General features: G+C 35.0%; 3 protein-coding genes across 3 annotated transcripts in view; 1 reads left to right on the top strand and 2 right to left on the bottom strand.

Annotated features, from left to right (window-relative positions):
* Positions 1–4,886, top strand: part of LOC105319419 (collagen alpha-1(IX) chain) — a 10,825-nt gene extending 5,939 nt beyond the window's left edge. The window contains exons 9-19 of the mRNA XM_011416960.4: positions 612–730; positions 1,153–1,239; positions 1,500–1,582; positions 1,739–1,870; positions 2,050–2,235; positions 2,579–2,613; positions 2,794–3,151; positions 3,503–3,537; positions 3,673–3,721; positions 3,819–3,869; positions 4,671–4,886. Coding sequence (XP_011415262.3) covers positions 612–730; positions 1,153–1,239; positions 1,500–1,582; positions 1,739–1,870; positions 2,050–2,235; positions 2,579–2,613; positions 2,794–3,151; positions 3,503–3,537; positions 3,673–3,721; positions 3,819–3,869; positions 4,671–4,885 — 1,350 coding nt within the window. The 3' untranslated portion in view covers position 4,886. The remainder of the gene's footprint in view (positions 1–611; positions 731–1,152; positions 1,240–1,499; positions 1,583–1,738; positions 1,871–2,049; positions 2,236–2,578; positions 2,614–2,793; positions 3,152–3,502; positions 3,538–3,672; positions 3,722–3,818; positions 3,870–4,670) is intronic.
* Positions 4,887–5,224: 338 nt separating this feature from the next.
* LOC105319382 (uncharacterized) lies at positions 5,225–8,959 on the bottom strand. Its single transcript, XM_066079336.1, has 7 exons — positions 8,774–8,959; positions 8,257–8,379; positions 7,781–8,028; positions 7,397–7,496; positions 6,150–6,272; positions 5,923–6,016; positions 5,225–5,732 (listed from the first exon to the last, which is right to left on the bottom strand). Exons 1-7 carry the CDS (start codon positions 8,844–8,846, stop codon positions 5,414–5,416), a joined length of 1,080 nt encoding a protein of 359 aa, XP_065935408.1. The 5' UTR covers positions 8,847–8,959; the 3' UTR covers positions 5,225–5,413.
* A 1,209-nt stretch (positions 8,960–10,168) lies between these two features.
* LOC105319380 (A disintegrin and metalloproteinase with thrombospondin motifs 16) lies at positions 10,169–22,898 on the bottom strand. The gene is made up of 26 exons (XM_034480676.2): positions 22,589–22,898; positions 21,906–22,021; positions 21,219–21,468; positions 20,983–21,109; positions 20,734–20,894; positions 20,104–20,190; positions 19,754–19,857; positions 19,133–19,261; positions 16,380–16,496; positions 16,154–16,248; positions 15,946–16,025; positions 15,520–15,627; positions 15,240–15,397; positions 15,041–15,101; positions 14,797–14,932; positions 14,472–14,650; positions 14,241–14,358; positions 13,979–14,068; positions 13,618–13,787; positions 13,446–13,509; positions 13,098–13,220; positions 12,118–12,371; positions 11,812–11,911; positions 11,049–11,729; positions 10,661–10,763; positions 10,169–10,482 (listed from the first exon to the last, which is right to left on the bottom strand). The coding sequence occupies exons 1-26, from the start codon at positions 22,646–22,648 to the stop codon at positions 10,299–10,301; spliced, it is 3,855 nt and encodes a 1,284-aa protein (XP_034336567.2). The 5' UTR covers positions 22,649–22,898; the 3' UTR covers positions 10,169–10,298.
* Between the last annotated feature and the right edge of the window lie 216 nt (positions 22,899–23,114).

Below are 23,114 nucleotides of genomic sequence, written 5' to 3'. Positions count from 1 at the left end.
TGTTTCTATTATTGCAAGAAACAAGAACTAGTGTTTCTAAAGTAACCGGTGACTAACGGAATATAACGTACTTGTATAAATAGATAATAATTGCACTGTTGCATCTTTATCAACTAACCGTTTGACAGTTTGGCAGCTAATGACTAATATAAGTGAACATGGGGAAAATACTTTAGGAAAGACACGTATTTTTTCATCTAGCAATTCCCAACTTAAAAATCATTCTTGTGCCTCCCCAACAGATTTTCTGTGGGGTAATGAGATCATTTGTCAGAGTTGCTGACCGTCAGAAGTCGGAGGGGGGTTCTCTCTGTGTTACGGAGATATACATTTAGACGTGTATATACCGTACACCGGAGCTCAGGTTTTGACATTGTTTCAATTAACTCCTCACATTGTTTGGGAATTCACAATGGATTTTTGGGCGAAGCATGGATTTACATTATCCAGAGCTTTGTATTAAAGAGGAGTCCTTTAATCTGTTCAGCAAAGATTGCATTTGTATATAATGGTATTCACGGTGAATGTCTTGGTGATATAAGACAAAAAAAACGTTGATACACAGTACTATAGGCATCTGTTTGGCTTCTTCTATGGGGATAATGATTTAGAAATCCCTATACCGCTGTCCAGCAGTTAGTAAGATGTTGAATAGGGCGACCATTCTACTTACGATATTCGGTGTTTTGTTTGTTGGAATTGGCGGATATTCAAAGACAAGAAATAACAGGTGAGATTTTTTTTTTACTTTTTTAGTTTTTGTAAATCATTGTTGTCCCATGTGTGATGCATTGATACACGTTCATTTTCTTGAGGAGGCAAGAAGTTTTTGCACACGCAATCTGCAAATACAATATGTTTACTTTTCCCCCCAACAAATGGTATTTATCAAAGGAGGGCGCAGAAGCTTATCGCTTCCGTTCGCCTGCAACACTGCCGCAGATATATAGGCCATGTTTATGATGGGGGTCAGATGATTAGTGTAAACTCGATCTGATAATAGAGGCCTTAATTTGGCTACTTAATGAACATGGTTTAAATAGTAGTAGATTTTGTTAGTTTAAGCCAATTTCTCTATGCATTTAGTATGAGCTTATAAAATTAGTTGATGAATTTTTAAAATATTTAAATCTATTTGTTGTATATATAAAGAAGTTTGTCCTACAACACGCAATGCAGTACCAGATACTGTTGTTACGAAGAAAAACAATATGCCAGAAGAATATACCTGTACAATTGGTAAGTTATATTGCTGATCTATGTTCATATAGATTATGCTTATAATACCACGTCTAACGTCTGTCTTTTGCGACAAAATACGAGCGGGATGGCTGGGTAGCTTCTTTAAATACTAAAAAAATTTTGAAATCCAATGACCATTTTTTAAATAAATGAATCCTTAGTTTCTTCTAAAATCTAAAATTTGTGTATCATTTTTGAAATCAATTGTCCCACACTGAGTCTCCCTATCCTAAACAAACCGTTGTATTTCCCATTAGGAGGACAGGGAGATGTTCTTGGTACACTAAGATCTTTCGCTACTATATTCCACTGAACAGCCAGACTTGTGCCGTTACTGCAGGTACATGTAGTCATACAATCCTACAACATATTTTTTACATTTACATTGTTTACACTATAATATAACCAGCAAAAAACTGATGGTGATAGAGGCGAACACTTGCCAAATGCATTTATTCATACATGTAAGAAACAATATTGTTCACTGCCAATTCAGCAATATTGCTAAAGGGAGAGACGGGTTCAAATGGTACTATCGGGGTGATTGGACGTAAAGGTGCCAGGGGACCTCGGGGCTTCCGCGGGATCAAAGGTGACAAGGGTGAGCCAGGGTCAGAGGGCTTCGCTGGTGAGTGCACGGTATACATGTACCAATCATCATTGGGCATTATAGATTCCTTTCTTTTCATTCACGATATTTTAACGAGAATATATGTAAATAGTAAATTATTATCAATCAATTTATATAAGCATTGAGCAGTCAGGTTGCAATTAAAAAAAACCAAAACGATTATGCATTTGTTACAGCACTCGTTGATGGGAGTCCTGGAATTAAGGGATCTCCTGGAGTCAACGGAATCCCCGGAGAAAGAGGTCCTATGGGTCCTCCGGGGCCTAGGGGAGAGCCTGGGTTATTTGGCCTCAACGGACAAAAAGGGAACCCTGGTCAACGAGGACAGAAGGGCGAACCAGGGGTTTCCACCTCTATATCAGGTAGGCTTATTATCGAAAGCATTTGTTAGGAGTGTTTTGAGGGTTTTTTTTACTAGAAATGCTTTGTGTAGGAGGTAATGAGATGAACTATCACATTGAACATTTTACAGATTTACACAAAAAGTTTCTACAGTTTATTATTTTTTCCACCACCATCCCTCTAATTGTATATGATATGAAGAAAGTTCTACATATAACACCGAAAGGCTGTTATATAAATTCTTTCCATACCATTGTATGTAATACAAACATCATATGTGGCAGTGATGCAGAGTATTTTTTTTTAATATTTTGATTTACATTATTGAGAAGAGATGTGATAAAAAATGTTATCTTTTTTCAGCGGTGGAGTTTTACAAGCTTCAAAGAAGAGTAGACGTAAGCATTTGACATTTAAAGAATTATTCCTGTAATAAACACGCAACATATTATTTTGGTTTTTTTTTTTCAAGTAAATCACATCAATTTACCTTTACAATGCCATCTATTTATAAGGGGAAAGGGATTCAATTAAAGAATGAAACATTTTAAATGCTTTTTTTCTATAAATCCATGAAGGAAAGCACAAGTACAATTGGTAAAACTGGTTCCAAAGGTTTGCCCGGTCCGGTAGGGCCAAAGGGTGAGAGAGGAGAACCGGGGTTGCCTGGACTACCGGGTCAGAAGGGTGATTACGGAACCCCAGGTCCAAACGGGAGGCCGGGAGATCCGGGGTTACCGGGTGAGAGGGGTCTTAAAGGAAATGCTGGACCTCGGGGTGAAAAGGGAAATGAAGGAGCTCCTGGATTACCGGGGCCGCCCGGGAAACCTGGAATTCCCGGCGGGAAAGGAGAAATAGGAAACCCTGGTCGTCCGGGAACAATTGGACTTCCGGGACCAAAGGGAGAGTCCGGAAGTATTCCACCGGAACTAACAGGTTAGATTTGGGATACGACATTTTATCTTATTTTACGTCTAGATTGTACATATAGTTAAAAACATTGTATATGTTCTGTAGTAATTTATTATTTATGTTTATTGCGCTTTACTTGCACTGTATTTTAAAAATTGTTGCATTATGTATGAGAAACTATTTGTTTGCAATCTTCTACTACGATTAATCTTCAGTACAGTCGTCTCATTTGTACATGACTTGTACGCCTATAAAAAGCAATTTATAATCAAATAATTATCCTAAAATTCACAATGAATGACGACATGCCGACATTACTATTTATGATTACATTCAGCTAATATTTATAGCTAAAAATTGATTTTCTCTTTTTAGCTGAAGCTTTTGAAAATCTCTCAAAACGCTTAACAGTAAGTTCAATGATATACATGTAATTAATTAAAATTATAATTTATCGACATGTTCTGTCTCGCTTTGTTTTGTACAAAAGAAAAAAAATAGGAATTAGTTGTGCAATACTAATCAATGTTATTGGTTCATTGTAGGAACTTGAGCGACAAATGAAACTGTGTTCGTGCGGGGTATCTCCAACTGGTTTGTCTTCTATCTTATAATAATGAAGATGAGCGTTTCTAATTACACACTTTATCTTAATTGTCTCAATCATACGTGTATTAATTTTTCAATTCAGGGTCTTCGAAAGAAGACGAAGAAGTCATCGTGTCTGAAGATATCAAAAACTGTAAGCAAAGCATATTGAGTCGTATTGTACATGTATGGTACAATGTAAATGATTAACCGTCATATTTATCGCTATAAATTTGAATCGTTTATGCTTCTATTTCACAAGTAATATTTTTTATCCAAATAGAGCTCTTCCAAATACTGACAGTGTTATTGCTAGCGCTCTCGAGCGCTAGCAACTACGTTAGTCCTTTTCACTGGAAAACGCATGCTCGACTCCATAGTAGGGGATTCTGGGAATACTGTACTACTGTAGATAAACTGTACCATTTTAATTTCGTTTTATCATCTTCACATGAAGTTTTGTGTTTTATCGTTAATGTCAAAAAGTAACAGTAGCTTCGGTCTTATAATGCAAAGTTATTTTCAATATTATAATAAATAACATGTAGCTAGCTTTATCTTAAATTCCTTCAAGTTCGGAAGACAACTTCGGATATGTTTTCCGAGCTTGCCGGAAAGGCCCAAGTAGATACGATTGCTACAAAACAATACCAATCGTTGGGACTTCCTAAACAAAATTCAACTCGAAATTGAAATTACAGGAGATACATTATGATTAAGGCACAGACAATGAGCTATGTCATTGCCGATGTGTAGCCCACTCTAGATTCACAATTTCAAATTGAGACCCCACTCCAGCACAATTCCAGTACACCACTGTGCCTCCTATTGTTAATAATATTAATCGATTCAGAAATTTAAACCAATGTTTTAGAAATCTGCTTCTGTGTTTTATGATCGCTACAGCGCTAGCTCACCAATCTTTTTTAAGAGATAAACTTGTTATATATTACAGGCAACAACACCTTGTTTCCTCCCCCACCACTTCCGGTAGAACAATCTCTTCGCCGGAAGTTGATGGACGAACTCCAGTCGCAACAAGGGAACAGAGAGTGCATTAGCTATGCTTTACAGTATTACAAAAATTGTGCAAACAACACAGCAACAGACTTTAACGAATTCTATTCTTTATACAGTATACAATGTAATGATTGTCACATGAACATGTAAATAGATTTAATTTATAAATATATAAGGGATAATTTTTTTTATTAGGACGCTGAAATACAGTGCCAATTCTGATCTGAAGCAGTATTAATGGCCAAACAACAACTCTAGCTTCAATCAGTACTAGGTTATGATTTATATGCAAGACCGATTAACTTGTTGGTTGAGTTATGACTGTATATGGCAGCTCAATCTGATTAAAATCAGATCCTAGATTTGCTCCTTTATCTTTTTACTGTCGCTACCGTAGCAGTAATAAGAAATGATGACCAGATCGAGGATCTGATTTTAATTTGATTGAATAGCAGCTGGGTTCTGTGTTTTATGAATTTAACGTTAAGGTTGATGGTTTATGTTTTAATTTCAGTAATGGAAACGCTTTTAATTACAGTATATACTATCCGTCACAACTATTTCATAGTATGGAAATGTTTACTCTCCACTGGTTTTAGCGTTGTCTATGGAATAAAATTATTAAACATGCATACACTGTTTAAGACATGCATTTTAAGTTTGGGTTTTTTCTCTCTGTTATTTATCTTGTGTCGCTTTAACTGGTTCACAATACGGACTCTCATCGTTATAATAGTCTCCTGGTTTTGGAGATACATCTGCCGGATGACTGCCATTTTGAACACAGTCTGCACCCGATGAGTCGGGTATAACGTCCAGATAGAGACTGTCTGGGTCTCGAACGACGTCTACATAATCGTAAGTGTCCGTGTCCGGCTCAGAATAGTACAGTTCATGTCCTGTATCCCGATGATTGGTGGGATCATCTCGGTATCTGTCATTTAGTCCATCGGCTCTGTATGGACCACGCATGATTCCAGCAGGCAACCGTCTGGAACTAGTAGTGAAAGAATTTATTAAATTCTTGTTTGAGCGCTAAAGTTAAAATATTATCCAGGAATCCCTTAGTTTGGTGGGTAGAAATGTTTTACTTCTTGTTTCAAAGTGTTCTAATCCCAGCTACTGTTAGTAGTACTTATTTAATACATGTATAAGATTTTTTGGCTAAGAAACCGAAAGTGAATTACCTTTCCTTGTGAGAGTGGAAAATACAGGCGCCGATAACGACGAACGAAACGAGAAAAACTGCCACGGGCACTCCAACCAAATAGGGCAAGTTCCCTGAAACAGGTTATCAAAATCTCTTTAATTTTGTAACATGTTTTTCAAATCCATATTGGTTTTTCTAAACGTACATCTAAAACTGAGCATTTCCCAGAATTCCAATAGACAGGGTGTTTTTTGGTATTCTTACTTATAAACCACGATGATTCAGTCTCCGTCGACTCCTGTACTTGGATCACTGAATCCGTTGTCGTTGATGATATTGGTTGCTGTCGTGTCGTTGTTGACGTTACGTTGAATGACGAGTCACAATCTGTCGACAGAAAATTATGTCTTAACTGTTATGGGGGCGTGAATGTTGAGAGGGACAGGGTCGGAGGAAGGGTCGCGTACCTTGTAAAGGGATAACAACTTATCTGCTTCTTTGTTCTCTAAAAGACACCATACCACGGGGAATTTAAAACTTGTAACGAACTTAGTTTAATAGAACTTGATTTATACTAACATATGAAACTTTTCCTTTTTCGAGCATTTCTAGATCTGAAGTATGGATTTATAACATAATAACAATTAATTTCAAAAGTGAACCTTGCGTTAATTAATGAATTGTTAAATAAGAATAGTATTTGATGTTTATAGAATGTTAAATAGGATTATTATACTTTCATGTTAAATACTGAAATCTGATTGGTTTAGACGCAGTTGGTAATCCGTTCTATTACCCTCAGCGTTAGCAACACACTTGGCAACGGGTAACACAACGAATTGTAACATGCGCGTACATTATGCGCGTACGGTTCGCCGTAGAATTCACTTCATTTCTATATAAAAGCAGTAAAATTTTCTTTAAAAAGGAAACATTCAGTATAATAAGATAAATAGTGCCTGTTTGGGAGGGTAACTGTTGAAATTGAGACCCCTCGAAAACCATTGTCAACCTCCGCTTCGCGTCGGTTGACAATGGTTGTCTCGGGCTGTCAATTTCAACAGTTACCCTCCCAAACAGGCACTATTTATATAATAGCATTTGATGTTTATAGAAGTAATAAACGTAAGGCCACACCAAAATTAAAATAATTTCTTTTTCGTCGGACATCCAGTGAAAAAAGGTATGAGCGGGTGAGCCAAAATTTTTAGGCGGTACATATAATAATTAGTGCAAACGATTATATTTTTTCTTCTTTTTATTGATCTATAAATTAAAACTATCTAAAATGCAAAAAATAGAGCCATAATAGAGCAGAAAACGGTGCAGAATTTTCTGGATGCGGGAAATTAATAATAATATCATTTGTATAGTTTTATTTAAATATACGAGCACGCGGGGTCCGACGAACAAGAAATAATATTGATGTGGCCTAACTATATGTTTAAAAAATTAAAAGGAAATATAAATCACATTCATTTTACTTTATGAAAAAATAACCAACGCATTACCTAGTGAATTACAAACGCCAGACACCAGTTTGATATTGTCCAATCCAATTATGTCATATAATGAATTTTTTGTTTTCCCTGTCCTGCTTATAAATCGTATCTATGTAATTAAAAAAAATCATTAAAAAGTGTCATGCTTTTCAATTATCTATGAAATAAAAAAAAATACTTTTCTTGAAATACAAATGAAAACCATGGAGATTTTATCTAAATATTTAAAATTAGCCAAACTTAAATGTATCACCACTATGAAAAATATTAAAGAGGTTTTGTAAATCGTGTAAAAATGCATGCAATAAAGAATTTTTAAAAGATACCAATGCTTTCCGATCAATATAGTTGATGGGTCAAAATGTCACTGAAAAATGAATAGACTGGACTTACGCGACTGTCTGGCTGACCAATGGTTACATTAATGGCGGCACACTTCCACTCCTTCCCCTGCTCTGTAACATTTCGATACCAGATCGCCGTTGTTTGGTCGTTTAATTTCACTTCTAGTTTCTCTACATGCGATCCCAGCATATGATAGTTAAAGAGCAAACAATATTTGGAAGGTGGAATGCCAATGCTCTCAAGAGTCGCAGTGACGTTGTGGCCTATCTTCCCACCGTGTGAGTATATATAATAAACTGTTTGGAATAAATAATTCATTTGAACTCATTTTTTTATAATGTGTATTTTCCCCTGGGCTTTAAAATGTTTTTTCAATGATGACAGATGATTGAGTAAATGCTAGTTGATTTTTTCTAAAAAGCTATATGTATTTTTAACTGTACGTTTTTCGAAATGTTAACAATATTTTCACGAATATATAATGACTGAAGAAAAAAAAATAAACAAATCAAAGACAAACGCACGTCCATGATAGGCGCTCTCAGGGCCCGTTTTTTCCAAAGGTGACTTATCGTCGGTTCTACTCCAGTTTTGGTTGGTCCAGCCACAAAATCCATCCTCAAAGTCACAACTAGTGAACACATTTCCTGCAACCGAATTTAATTCGTTCTAGTAATTTTTACTTAAGTTTTAAAAATTTTGTGGATGCAAAATGTTAAAACAGCTGCAATCTGTTAACTGCTATTTAAACGGCCCACTGTTCCAAGGAACACCCCTTGTATTTTGATATTGACTAGTGTACAATACCTTAAAACAGTTATGGCTTTCCTTACTTCTTCCAACCCCCAAGCACGATATTTACAAAGAATATCTCAAATAACTGTTTAGTATAAGAATGCAGTGACGTACCCTGTTAAACGTGAACTTTCTTTCATTCATTACAAATGGATCCCATTTTCCTACATGAAAATTGTCTTATTTGAGTCTATTAAAAAATTTAATACGATCTTTTAGGGTTTTTTGTAATATAATAAATCATACCTTCTATCATAAAGCCTAAGGTGAGGAAGTGGACAGAAATCAAGAGACATGGCCGGCGATTCAACTTCTTCATTGTTGTTTGTCAGTCCAACCAGGAAGAGAAATACATTGGCATAGGACCAGTTATTTAAAAGAAAATGTTGAATGTCTTTTATTATACATGTACCTTGAACACGGTATGAATTCAATGCGGTTTATCCATATTTAATTGTTCGAAAATTTGACGCTGATATTATAGAAAGTCTTCAGGTCCCTTTATGAAAACTTGTGTGATTTCAAGAAGTTAGTGAAGTTTATATATATTAACTTACTGTCAAACTGAAGTATTGAATATAGATCGCTTGAATTACTAGTAATACTTAATTAAAGAAAAACCAGAGGAAAATTCTGATATATTCGGGTGTAAAAAAAATACAGAAATCACACAGTGTTTTGATCCTTAAAGGTATAAACAATGAATCGAGACATTCATTTTTCATTCATGTCGACGCTTATACAGCAGAATGGCATGCAAATAATAAAGGGATTCTTTAAAACGAAGCTCTCTTTAAAAATATACTTGGAAGTAGACTTGATTACGTCGTTCATTGCTGAAAGGCCGCTTTTTTACGGCTTGAATTTTTTTTTAATTTAGGGTGTATGTGGATTGTAACCAGAAAAACCTAGTTGAATGGATGTGTAAGCACTCGTTCATTTATATTTAAAGACATGGTGGTTTCAAAAATTAAATTACGTGTTGTTGAATAATTATTTCTATTCATATTTAACGCAAGCCTTCTATGAGTATTCAGTGGTCGAATTACATCAATTTGGTTGTCAATCGTTTATTCAACTGAGAGTGTATTTAATTAAAAAGAGTTTAGTTAAGAAAAGCAAGTAATCCTTACATTTCCTTCCCTCCTTTCTATTTGTATACAAGTACATGTTAACATTCGTGGATGTAATAAATATAATTTCTATGACACAGAATGACGGCATTTACATGTTTAAACTAAACAGGAAAATGTATAAATTTCAAGTCGTGAGTTTACCAAGAGAGCAACTGACAAAGTATTCCTAATACGGTTGTGGTAATTGTGCGAAATATATCCACACTAGCTCCTGTTACGTTGGGACATGGAAAAAATAAAACCTCATGATCTGTCCTCGACCGAACACTAATTTACACATCTTTTTCAAGATGTCTGAAGAAAAAAAGTAACTGATTGCAACATTAGCAGAGATGTTTTTGAATATCGAAGTTCCATGCCATTTAAATTGGGGATTGTATAAATTGTATAATAAGCGTAAGTTTCAATGCCATCAAAGTTAAAATGGTCTAAACTATATATCGCGTCTATAAATACTTCTAGAATATTAAACAGTTTTAAAATCGAAAAAAAAAATTGGAAAAAATACCTTTTAGAATAATTTTTAATGTAACATATATAAAAGTACAAAAAAAAAACAATACACAGCAAACATGTTACTACGAACCATAGCAATAAAGTTTGTTCGTTGCAATATCATGATTCTTTAAAGTGAACTAAATTTCTGATTTTGATCCCAAATCAATATCACAATCATTTGTAATGTTGATCTTGATTTCATTTACATCCGGCCAAAACTGCGGACTTAACGGCTTGGAAGATCCATCGATATGACTGGAATTGCCATCGAATTGCTTGGAAACTCGGTATTTCTCTTGACTTTTCCCTTTTGGTGAACACCTAGTAAAGATTTAAAAACAAACTTTGTATAGATAATTAAATTTAACATTTAAAGCATCAGTTATTTGCGAGAAACAATCGAACAAAAACATCGATAAATTTTGTTTGAATATTTTCCTTTAAAATGAAGTTGAATTTCATTTAGTTAAAAAGTTGGACGTTGAATTACGAAACTTACTTTGAACATCGGCGACAACAAATAAATATCCCGACAGCTATCAGCATCAGAATAAACGGACCAGCAATCGCAAGACCCATGAACATATATCTCCCATATGAATCTAATGAATATGAAATAGCTACTTTGAAAACTTTTAGATAAATATTTTTGACATTTTAAATCAATGGTCATATGTAGATTTCTTTCCTTGAAACAGAAGAATCATTTATATAAAGCAAACAAATCTAAAATGACTTATAAAAATGTTTCCTCACTCAATCAGTTCAGATTAGTTTCATTGAAGCATAATGATAATATATGAGAAATAGCTGATGTAACACCAATGGCATTTGTGGTCCAACAACAGCTAAAAATGTATGATTGGGTATGATAGATGGACTAGTACCTGCATCGTTGATCGTGGTAGTACTACTCAAAGATACTGGCGTGGTTGATTTTAGTGATGATGACGTAGAATTAAACGTAGTGGGACTTAAAGTAGATTCTAGTGTAGATTTAGCGGTCGTTATTTCTTCTGATGACGTAACTGTTGAAGCTGAGACAGTTGTGCTGGTCGATGTACCTTCTTTCGATGTTGTAAGTTTTGTTGTTGTCTTTTGTGTTGAAGTTTCGGTGTCAACGGGAGTTGTTGTCGTCATGGTTGTTGTTGTCGACGTGCCCACAGTTTCTGTTGTACTGACTGGCGAAACTGTTGTAGTATTTCCAGAAGTCTTAGCTGTTGTCTCTGATGACGCAGTTCCTGTCTCAGTTGTTGTTGTGATTCCAGTCGATAGAGTCGTTCTGATCTCTGGCGTAGATGTGGCTTTAGTTGATGTTAAAGTTGTTATTGATGAAGTTGATTCTGTGGTTATTGTAGGGCTTACAGGTGTTGTTTCAGATCCAGAGGTGGTAGTTTCAGTTATATCTTTAATTTTAGTTGTTGTTTCATGCAAATTTGTAGTGGTGGAAGCTACAGGGTTTGTTGTATCCTCTTTCACTGTGGTTGAAGGGGTTGTGAAAGTTGACTTTGTAGTTGACACGAATGTAGTTGATGTTGAAAGGTCCAAGGAAGGCGTGACACATGAATCTAGTAATAGAGAGAACAGGAAGCATTAACAGTGGGTGTTATTTTTTTATAAACTGATATATGGCGTTGAGTTTTTTCTTACCTTCATCGTTACAATATGAATCTTCGTAATAAGAAAGTTTAAGGTCGTCCAAAGAAATTGTTCCCGAATATCGAACTTTTGTTTCACATGTTATGCGTATCTACAGGAAAAATAAAATATGATTTATTTTTTTAAAAATTTCTAGATGTCACAATCATTTTATTTAAATTGTATTATAATTAATATTTAAAGGACTGGTTCAACCAATATGTTAAAGAACATGCCAATTGTTGGCTTATAGATATTACAATTTTTATACATTCGTGTTGATTTGTTAAAAATGATTACAAATTTGCTTCCAAGTACCTCGTATTTTTCAAAAGTGGTGATATTCATTGTTGCAGACTTCCACTCATTGATCACGAGCTGTGACGAATCTACAGAACTCCACAAAACACTGGTGTTTATACCACCATGCAACGACACTGTAATTTTAGAACCTATTCCGGTGACGTGATAACTTAAGGATAGATACTGGTCATAACTGGTTCCGTGAATATTCTGCTTAGTTATGGTGGCTGTGTTGTCAGTGGTTAAACTAGACATATGGATGAAGTATTCTGTAAGATAATGAAGCAAAAAATAAGCGTTACTTTAAGGTATTCGATGTATAACGACCACATTTTGTACCTAATAAATGAATGGTCCGATATTCTTAATCATGATATCATTTTGAAGATGTTATCAAATAAAATTACTCCACCAAAGGAATTTTCAAAATATTAATTATGGTCCAACTAATTACACCTTGAATTTTGCATTGAAGTCTATGGGCAACGTATGTTTTATTAAGATATTGTAAAAAGTAACATAAAATTGGTAAAACTCTCTTGGTTAATACATGTATAAACTTTCTCTTTATTAAAATATGAAATAAAATGAATCATTTACCGCAGATACTTTGGCGAAATTAAAATTTTCTTTTTTTCATCAAGGGGAGATAACTCATTAAAAAATTAAGGTGCAAAATGACCGGCTTTTTATATGTTGTCAGTCATGTGAATTTGGTTCATTTCACTTTCATTGTTATCTAGCAATACATATTTAACTAGTTTAAAATGGTTCAAAATTGTTCAATACCCCTTCGTTATACATTGAATACCTTAACAAAGGTGATACAGAGCATTGAGAGATACGTATACGTGTATCGATGAAATACGTCATATATTATAATAATATGACTGTTTTTAAATTGCTTATTATATTTTCAACAAGGAAAGACTCAAGTTTATTAATTTGGCTAAGTTCTATATTTAAAAAACAATGAATGTGAAAAAGCAACATGCCTCCAAACTCTTCATCTTGATTCGGAACGGAGGATTCGTTTGATCCATACTTTATCCTGGTGAAATTGTTAATTGACCAATCACAGTTCTCTAAGCCCGACTCAAATCCACACTTGTAATTAACTAAAGAAAACAAGTAGTTCAGTAGTAGTATTATATGTTCACTTCAAAGTACTTGAACTTAATAATTTATTTTATTTTATTTTTTTTTTGGGGGGGGGGGGGGGGGGTAATTTAATATTTTTCAGTTTAAGGACAGTTAGAAATTGGCAAACACTAGTAATATCTTATCTAAAGACAAACTGTAACTCACTATATTTAATTACTATATGTTTTCTTCTGTATTACCTGCCAAAGGCTCCGAATAAGTAAACGAGACTCCAGTGTTGTTGTTAACACCAAATTGAAACAGCTGAAAAATGCACAAATAAACAATTAGATTTTTAAATTTTAACTACATAACCTATTCAAATTCCTGTTATATATATTTATAAGATGTACACAACTACGTGTAGCAGACCTTGATCTCAAAGGACTCTGTCAGTGGCCCTTTAGCGTACAGGTATTGGCCGTAGAAGAAGTAGTACCACTCCGTTCCTGCAAAAACCACCGGACTTGTTCTCGCATCCCAGACCCACGAGCTTGGAATTCTACTCGCCAGGATGACGCTCCCATGTTTGCTATAAAGCTCTGTAATAGCAAAATTACTGCTGACATCACAGGGACTAATCTGTGCCAGTTTTGCCCCAGCTCTGTGTACATGAATACATGTAACCATATCTTTATTCATAGTTACGTAGAACTTGGGAGACAAAATGGGCTTAGCGCATGTGGTTGATTTCTATTATTTTAAAATGAATCAATGCTTGTAGAAATGATACCTAAGTAGTTGTCTGCCATCTCCTTGTATGGAAACCAAAACTGAATGTTGAAGGTCCCCGCGGGCAATACGGCAAGTGTGCGACGCTCGCCTGATAAAGATGGTAGTCAAACAATTCTAAACAATTCGATATCGTGTGTTAATTTTTTTTTGTTTTATTACAATATTAAACTCTTTAAGCAACAAGAACTCAAGATTTTGGAAGATCAATATGACTATCACAACAAATCAGCTGATCGTTTCCATGACAGCCAATGTCTTACCTTGGTTCTGTTGCTCGGTGTCAGTGTTAGCAATGACAATACAGGTCGAGTTATCTCCCCCGCATACTCCACATTCATCTAGAACTTGCCCATTCAATACATTGTCACAACCAAATCTCTTAAAAATAGAGAAGAGGTACCTCATATACATGTAGATGTTACTAAACATTACTCGTCGAATTAAATAATCATATAATTTAATGTAAGTACATGTTATTCATTTAGATATACCTGGCAAAGACCATCCAGACATAGGTAGCGAGACCCCGAATTTCGAGGCCAATTGTATAAATCCCAGGGGTCAGATCCTCCAGTACAAACCACACCGTCCGGCATAAACCCGAATCTTGTGAAGGTAGGAATGGTGTGCCCGGGGGCGGGGTCACAGGTCACCTCGCACTGACCATGGGCTTTTTTGCAAAAAAAAAAAAACAACCCTTATTGCGTCTTAGCTACATGTATGTATTATTTACATCAAAAGAAGTGAATTAAAAATGGATTTTAATTAAATATCAACTGTGATAATGTACTAACAATATCCATGTCAATAGCTTACCTGTGTCGGAATACCTTGACCCCGTTTCGTTGTAGAGGTCAGGGTCGATCACATTGTTGTCTCTTAGTCTCTTGCACGTCTCACTTGCCCGCTGATTTCTCAGTGTTAACTCATCAGAACTGTCATTAGCGCAAGGCTTTGTAAAGCACAATTTTGTGTTAAAATGCCCATATTTACTTATCATTGCAAATAATGTTGATGGAAACAGTAATGCACGCTGGTTAAGTGTTTGATCTTTTATTACCTGTGTATTGCAGATTTTCGCTTCATACGCTTCTCCAGCGCAACCATCTAAGTTTATAGGACTTTAAAAAAGAAGATGCACTAATATTTTATTTATCTTTACCTCATATGTACATTTTGAAATAAAAAAAAAATATATATATTTTAAACCGATTGAATATGAATAAAAGTTCGTTTATGGGGAAAAAAATGTTACTAACGCTGGATTGTCACACTTCCGTTTCCGGTAGTTGATGCCACGCCCACATGTTCTGGTACACCCCGTCCAGTGCCCCCATTGACTCCACCCACCTTCACGCTTCACCAGATTGGTTAGTTTTGCGGTTGATGCATCGACACAGCCCATTTTAAAGCAGATCTTTAAAAACAAAGCCCAATTTTTAGTTTTCTTAGATGCATATACATGTATACAACGAATTGGTAAGACATTGAATCAACCAAACAGGAATCTAATGAAATCTCTCGAAAGAAAGGAAATACCTTATCTTTTTCACAATACATGCCAAAGATAGAAGTCCATTCTTTGAACATCTGACCGTAATTTATTTGAGCACTGTTGTGATTGGCACAGCTGTATAGCACACACACCTATAAAATCAAATTTCATTTACAGCAGTCTCTTGAATATAAAGAGAATATATGTAATTATTCGTCTGGGTTGTCGTCGATGGTCTTCAAAATTACAATTATGATAATATATAATTAATTGTTAAAAAGAAAGTTTTAAAAAAAATCATAATATGAACATCGTCATTTTACTGTAATCGTTTGTTTTATTTGTACAGATAATTATACAATTGAAGTTTCTATCGCTGGCATCTTTTTAAAGTTGATAATCAGTCAGAAATTCTATTCATGACTATCCTCATAACATTATACAACACTTTTTTATTATAAATATTTTACCCCTAGTTTTGGATATTTTCGAAATTGATATCCGGTTCCATATTTCAGCTCACAGACCTGATCTGGAGAATATATTTGACCTGGAACACAAAAAAACCCCCAAACTGCTCGATGAAGTGATGACTTACAATTATGTTAAAGAAGTCAACACAACTTGATCATACTTAATTATTTCGTTAATGGTTCAGCCATTTTTGTGATAATATACCTGGTATCGCAGAGATTAGAGTTACGTTTGCAATACTTTCAGGAACATCTTCTAGTGGAATGTTTTCTTCCCATAAACAGTTTTTATTTCCAGAGCTGTTAACAAACAATTTATGCAATACATTTAAATTTGAAATTTTGGTCAAGTTATGCCTTCACAACTTTTTTCACCGATAAAACTAGAAACGTATTAAGGAGTAATTCATATAGCATTCGTTAATTCTTACTTTAACAAAACAGCCATGTCTTCTTTGCTACAAGTGCTCCAGCCGGTACCAAATCCTCCCATTAATCCTATGTTATTTCCGGTACACCCCCTATCAGCATCATGGTACATTCCTAACCTTTATTCGAAAAAAAAAGATATCTCTGATAAAGATAATAAATTACGATAAAACTCCATGAATAACATCATATTGCATTTACCTTGTAGAAAGATTATTTTAAACAAGAGGCCCATGGGCCACATCGCTCACCTGAGGAACAATAGGTATGATAAAATCAGCTTAATGGAGTCATAATACAAACTATCTGGACAATGTACAATAATACATGTAGATCCTGTATAAATAAAATCCATTTTCCCCTGGATATTCTTATGTTTATAATCATTAGTCCCCTTTCTGACAGGATGATTTTATAGTCATGTCATATGTTGAGTATTGCAGTTCTCAAAAAGATCCTTAACAATAGTTTATACATCGGATATAAACGTACATCAAACTCTGAACCTTCTCGTGAGGCCAAAGAATTGTCCTGGGGCCAAAGTCTTAATAATTATAAAGAATCATCTGGCTGATTAGTTTCTGAGAAGATTTTTAAAGATTTACCCTATATATTCCTTTGTTAAACTTTGACCCCCCATTGTGGCCCCACCCTACCCCTGAGGATCATGATTTTCACAACCTTGAATCTACACAACCTGAGGATGCTTTCACACAAGTTTTAGCTTTCCTGGCTGATTAGTTTTTGAGAAGAAGATTTTTAAAGATTTACTCTATATAATCATATGTTAAACTTCGATCCCCCATTGTGGCCCCAACCTACCCCCAGGGGTTATTATTTTCACAACTTTGAATCTACACTACCTGAGGATGCTTCCATACAAGTTTCAGCTTTGCCGGCTGATTAGTTTCTGAGAAGAAGATTTTTAAAGATTTACTCTATATATTTATATGTTAAACTTCGATCCCCCATTGTGGCCCCACCCTACCCCCGGGGGTAATGATTTTCACAACTTTGAATTTACACTACCTGAGGATGCATCCACACAAGTGTCAGCTTTTCTGGCTGATTTGTTTCTGAGAAGCAGATTTTTAAAGATATACTGTATATATTCCTATGTAAAACTTCGATCCCCCATTGTGGCCCCACCCTACCCCAGGGGGTCATGATTTTCATAACTATGAATCTACACTACCTGAGGATGCATCCACACAAGTGTCAGCTTTCCTGGCTGATTAGTTTCTGAGAAGAAGATTTTTAAAGATATACTGTATATATTCCTATGTAAAACTTCCACCCCCCCCCCCCCCCTTTGTGGCCCCACCCTCAGGTGAGCTAAAAAGATTAAGTTTACAATACAATAAGTTGTTAAAGTTGGTTTCTGGAAGAACAGACTTTGAACATTTTCTTAATAAATATTGACAATTTTTTTACTTTTTTAATCTTTAGTTTTTAAGATCTGTGTACAAACATAGAATTGTGAGCAAATCTTTGTATCTTGCTTATAATTCGAAGCTTAACACTCAAATATGGTTAGTAAATAGAAATTGTAAACAATTAAACACAAGAAACATGCACTATAACAATTTATTTTTTCGAAATGAATCATATATATATACATGTATATACCTACATATTTCCGTCAGCGATATCAAAAGAAAAGCCGAATTACCGATAGAAGGAATTGTATTTCAGTACCCCTACATCAGATTTTGCTTAATTTGCGCAGGTAAACAGTTAACTGTTTGATTTACCGAAGTATCTGTTTGAATTGATACGTAAAAATCACGAAATACCTGTAGACGATAGTTTCCAGGTTTAAAAGCGTAAATAATGAAAACGAAACGAAAATCCGAACAAGCTAACACCAACACACTTGTTTGATCCTTGTTGGAACAATTAGAAAATTAATCAATAAACAATAAAAACAGAGGGAAATGCACTTTAGTACGTTGTTAATGCATCAGATTTAATCATTTTCGCAGGTAAACATTTACCGAAGTCTATGTTCCAAATACAAGGCGATTGTTTCCCAAGTTAAAAAGCAAAATGAAACGAAAAAATGAAAACAAACTAAAACCAACATCACAAGTGAAAATGACAACGCGTTGAAATATTTAACCTCAATTTACTTCACAATAATCGGCACCAAGGTTATTTCCATGTTTCATAGATTATATTCGCACGTGAACTGTTGCACAACAAACTGCCAGCTTCAAACAAAGAACCTCGTTTTCGAGATGCGGTAGACTGGCGATGCCTGTCATAAGACCAGTCTATCGCAATGAATTGCCAGTCTACGATATATGGAATAACGAGCCATTCTTTATAAGTATTTTCGCAATTATCTCAAATTTGGAACAGAAATCGCCTATAATTTTTGCAATTTATATTTTCCTTTCCCTAAGGATGATTTATGCTAAATTACGTTAAGATTAACTCGGTAGTTCTTGAGAAGAAGATTTTTAAAAATGCACCCCCCTTTTTCTACAGTTTCAAGGTTTTCTCCGCTTTGAATACAGATCGGACTTTTATTTCTGCAATTTATATTCGCCCTCCCATAAGGATGCTTTGTGCCAAATTTGGTTGAAATTGGATAAGCGGTTTTAGAGAAGAAGTTCAAAATGTAAAAAGTTTACAGACGGACAGACGGACAGACAGACAGACGGACAGACGGACGACGGACAAAATGTGATCAGAATAGCTCACTTGAGCTTTCAGCTCAGGTGAGCTAAAAACGTAAGAACATATTTACAGATGTCCAATTTCGTGCGCCGTGGCGGCAAAACTGGCGGCGCCTGTCGCCGTGTCCACGGCACAGTTGTAGGTCGGGTTACACACAGAGTTCTGGTAGGCTCGCCCCAGGACGTCCAGGTTGGTAAGACTTTGTAATAGAGGAAAGACTGACCATAGAAAAATTGATACATAATCATAACTACACGTCCGGGTTGGTCAGACTTTGTAAAAGAGGCAAAATTAAAAGAAAATTTATTACAAATATTATAATATCTAAACGTCCATGTTGCGGAGATCTTTCTAAGGAGGAAAGAATAAAAATTAGACAGAAAACTATTATTGTATGCCCGGTCCCACCATCATCAATTTTTTTTTTTACATAACTCAACTCAGTCCTCAACCTTTTAAAGGAAAAGTGCATGAATTTGTAGTAAAAACTCAGACTTAAGGCTGAGTATTGACTAGAGGAAAGTTGTTTTCGGTGGGGCCAGGTTTGGTAGGATTATTATCATGAAATGGAATTCCCGAAGAAAAAAACCACTTAAAATATTTTTGAAATTAATTTGCATTTGTTAAGTATTTTAACTTTTTGTAGTTAATTACACATGTAGTTTTTAAAGCATTCAAAGTTCAATCTTACCCAACATGCATGTATCGTATATCGAATGGCCCATCACCCGCAGTTGCCATGCAGAATTGGTAGAGCACGCTACCAAGGAGACTTGTAGATGTGTTATACCATGCCTAAATATTACGCTAGTTATGTAGATATTGCCATATCTTGTATTGCATATGGTAGAAAGGCAAGTCTGATTATAATTAGTTTGTCTGATTGATTGATAATAAAAAGTTTTTTAAAAAACGTGCAATGGTTAGAAACAAGTACATGCAGAATTGTATATATTCATGAATTACAAATACAGTACCCTTCAAAGTATTTCGCAAAAAATCCTATTTTTTGCATAAATGACGGTAATAATTGAAACATACCGGATTTTCCTCGAAGAAGTGAACTTTCTTTAGTACGATTTGTACATTATAATCAAGAATGTCGGCCCTGGACCATTCCATCTGAACCTATAGACATATTTTACAGGTGTTAAAAATAATGTTTCTGATATTTAAAGTTCTGGGTGAAAAGTTTCAAACCGTAGCTGAAAAGTTTCAAACCGTAGCGATAATGCGAACTTGGTCTGAAAAGTACGTTAACACAGTTTAATCCTACATGAATGTATAATACGAAATCATAAATATAATTTGTTGACTAAAATATGAATTTCATTCCGTTTCAATGAGCTTATATATTGAAGAGATCAGCTTTCTATTCAGACTTCCTTTTTGTAAATTTTCAATATGAGAATTACACAATTCTTTAAAAAAGCAAGCTTTGATCGCTAAATATAGATATTACGTGACATCAGAAATATCATATATCCTAAGCATGAAATGATTCATTCCATAAAAAAAATTGACCAAGCATCGTTAAGAAATTGACGGCTTTTAGCGAAGTATTCATACATTTGAATTGAGATGGTATACAAGTATACTCCAAATATAAATTTTATAAACAGAGACGTCTTTCTTCAACCCATGGGCAACGAAGACTCCATTGATACCTACAGCGTAATACTTGAGAAGAATGTGTTGCAGCCGCTTGGAGAAGTCTGTCACCAGCATGGTCTGTGTGTAGGCGGCGTCCGTGTACACCGCCATCTCTATGGTGATGTTGTGTGACGTCACCGACCGTCTGATTCTAGCACCTTTATACCCATCCAAACGTTCTGTAATGCGTTTTAGAGTTATTGATACTTTATACCAGATACCAGAAAAGAAAATAAACTTAAATCTACCATATGAATGTATTCATACTTGTTACATGATTGGAAACTTCATCCTGGGTCTGTTGGCCGATTATGATCTGCAGGTTGTCGTTATCAGCGATTTCGGAGATCGACTCAAGGTACAGCGCATGTTTACGTGTTTTCACTAAACCAACCTGAAATAAAGATTCCAAAGATTAATTTCTGATCAATTATATAACTCCTTCTTAGGCAACTTGAAACATTAATAGGTCAACCAAACAAAAAATATCTTATATTACTCACAATTTTATCACAGAAAGATAAGGATGCTTCTCCGGAATGTGACGTCACAGTTCCGGTAAGAAAACAGTCTGGATGAGCACCTAACCATTGCTGGACGGATCCATTTCTAAAAGTAAGAACCTCAGCGGACGGATGCAGAATTGGTTGCGGATTGTTAAGTTCTATTTCATAGTGTTCCTCGGCGTATGTAAATCCCATTTTGTTTGGCAGCAACACATTTGAAGACGTTGCTTCTCTTTTGGTCCTATCTCTATTGAATAACAAGAGCTTTACCGAAGTATCGTTCCATAATTGCATGTCCATTTATACATGTACATGGAGGTACTAATACTAAATAATAAAAAAATAGTTTGAATGGGTCACATTTGCACGCGAAGCACTGGAAAGTGATGGTGTTTTAAATCCATCATCCTAAGGCTTGCTTCTTCGAGGAATTTATAGACTGTACAGTTGCAAATAAGACTAACATGTGCATCAATTTTGCTCGATTTTTTTTTAGTTTTTCAGGTTTAATAATTCTTTAAGGAAAAAAACGTAAAAATTGCAGTTACATAATGGCAGATATCTTAGTCGTCTACATGCGTATTGAATCCAAACCCAATTTTAATCGATTCTTGGGTTGTTTGTCTAAAGGCCAGTCATCAGACGACAGAAATGGAGCATGCACACAGGATATTGGTGAATTACCTGAAAGCTCTGGAATCATGGCGCAGTGTGGAATATTCGAGGAATCGGATTCCACGGCTTTCCAGCGAACTCAGTAGTGCTTCATCATCACTGCGTTTAGTTTTGCTAACATGTACCTAAAATAATGGAAACTAAATAAACACACCAAAATAACTAGAAACAACTTTCTTCTCTCCAATTTTTAAAACGTAATTGAATGTTACTTTTCAAAAATTAAGGAGTATCAAGACCAGGAGTTTTAGTATTCATGTATAGCAAAAATGTTATTCATCAATGACTTAAAGTAATGTTTAAACTTGTGCACAACACCGATTTTTTCGTAAAATGAACATTTGTAAGAAGAAAGTTGCGTTGGTATTTATAATCAGATCGCTTTTCTGTGATCACAATAATTATATTTATTTTATGTACAGTGAGAGAATAGTAAGAAATTATGAAAAGAGGTACACGTATTTAGTGAGATGTAAACAGGCATTTTAAAAAAAAACCGCTTTACTTTTATCTTTGCCATTAATAGGCATTCTTATTTAGGTCGATAAAAGTGGGTGTTTACCATTCGGTGCAATATACAGGGTGCGCAATTTTACGTTCTATTGCGAAACACGCGCACGTGTACAATGTATGCATGTACATATTCGCGGTCAAAAACAAACGCATAATTATGTCAATATAAATATACTTACACTAAAAGAAGCGATCCAAATGAATATAAACAAATTCCTTGCTTCAGGAAGGAAGAGCATTTCATCCCTCAGACAAAAACATGGTCCAATAGAATAGTAAAACCTTTCACGTGCTTTCTTACTTATCAGAGATGAAACTGCCAAAAAAAAAATCGTGGGAACGTGACAAAAACGAAGGGATCCAATAACTCATTTATGAAATCATTCTACAGCTACGGGGAAAATATTACGGCTTTTCATTTTTCCCCAGTAAAAAATTTGCATACGGGTATTTAAATGTCGATCTACCTGGGTGCAAAAAATTTCAGTTCTGCCATTTAATTCTTTTTAAACACCGCAATCGCAATCTTCAGATGAATCTGCTTGGATAAAGAAACGCCACAGTCAATTATGACAAACGCGAGCCAATTTAAAATATTTTGATTCAAAAGATCATGTAGTGTATGCGAAAAAAAAATTGAAATGTTAATTTAAAAAATAAGGTTCCATTCGTCTGATATCATCAATATATTTTCAGTACCGGTTT

Source organism: Magallana gigas, chromosome 3 (assembly GCF_963853765.1).
Source record: "Magallana gigas chromosome 3, xbMagGiga1.1, whole genome shotgun sequence".
NCBI classification, from domain to species: Eukaryota; Metazoa; Mollusca; class Bivalvia; order Ostreida; family Ostreidae; genus Magallana; species Magallana gigas.
Note: the sequence above shows the minus strand (reverse complement) of the source record. Positions and strands in the feature narration are given on the sequence as shown.

Coding starts and splice junctions, on each gene's coding strand:
- LOC105319380 (XM_034480676.2), bottom strand. CDS start 22,648: ATGCTCTTCCTTCCTGAAGCAAGGAATTTGTTTATATTCATTTGGATC. Junction 14,069..14,240: donor CACCGAGCAACAGAACCAAG/GTAAGACATTGG, acceptor CATCTTTATCAG/GCGAGCGTCGCACACTTGCC. Junction 13,221..13,445: donor TTATTCGGAGCCTTTGGCAG/GTAATACAGAAG, acceptor TGTTTTCTTTAG/TTAATTACAAGTGTGGATTT.
- LOC105319382 (XM_066079336.1), bottom strand. CDS start 8,846: ATGAAGAAGTTGAATCGCCGGCCATGTCTCTTGATTTCTGTCCACTTC. Junction 8,029..8,256: donor TGAGAGCGCCTATCATGGAC/GTGCGTTTGTCT, acceptor TATTCCAAACAG/TTTATTATATATACTCACAC. Junction 6,017..6,149: donor TGAATCATCGTGGTTTATAA/GTAAGAATACCA, acceptor AACCTGTTTCAG/GGAACTTGCCCTATTTGGTT.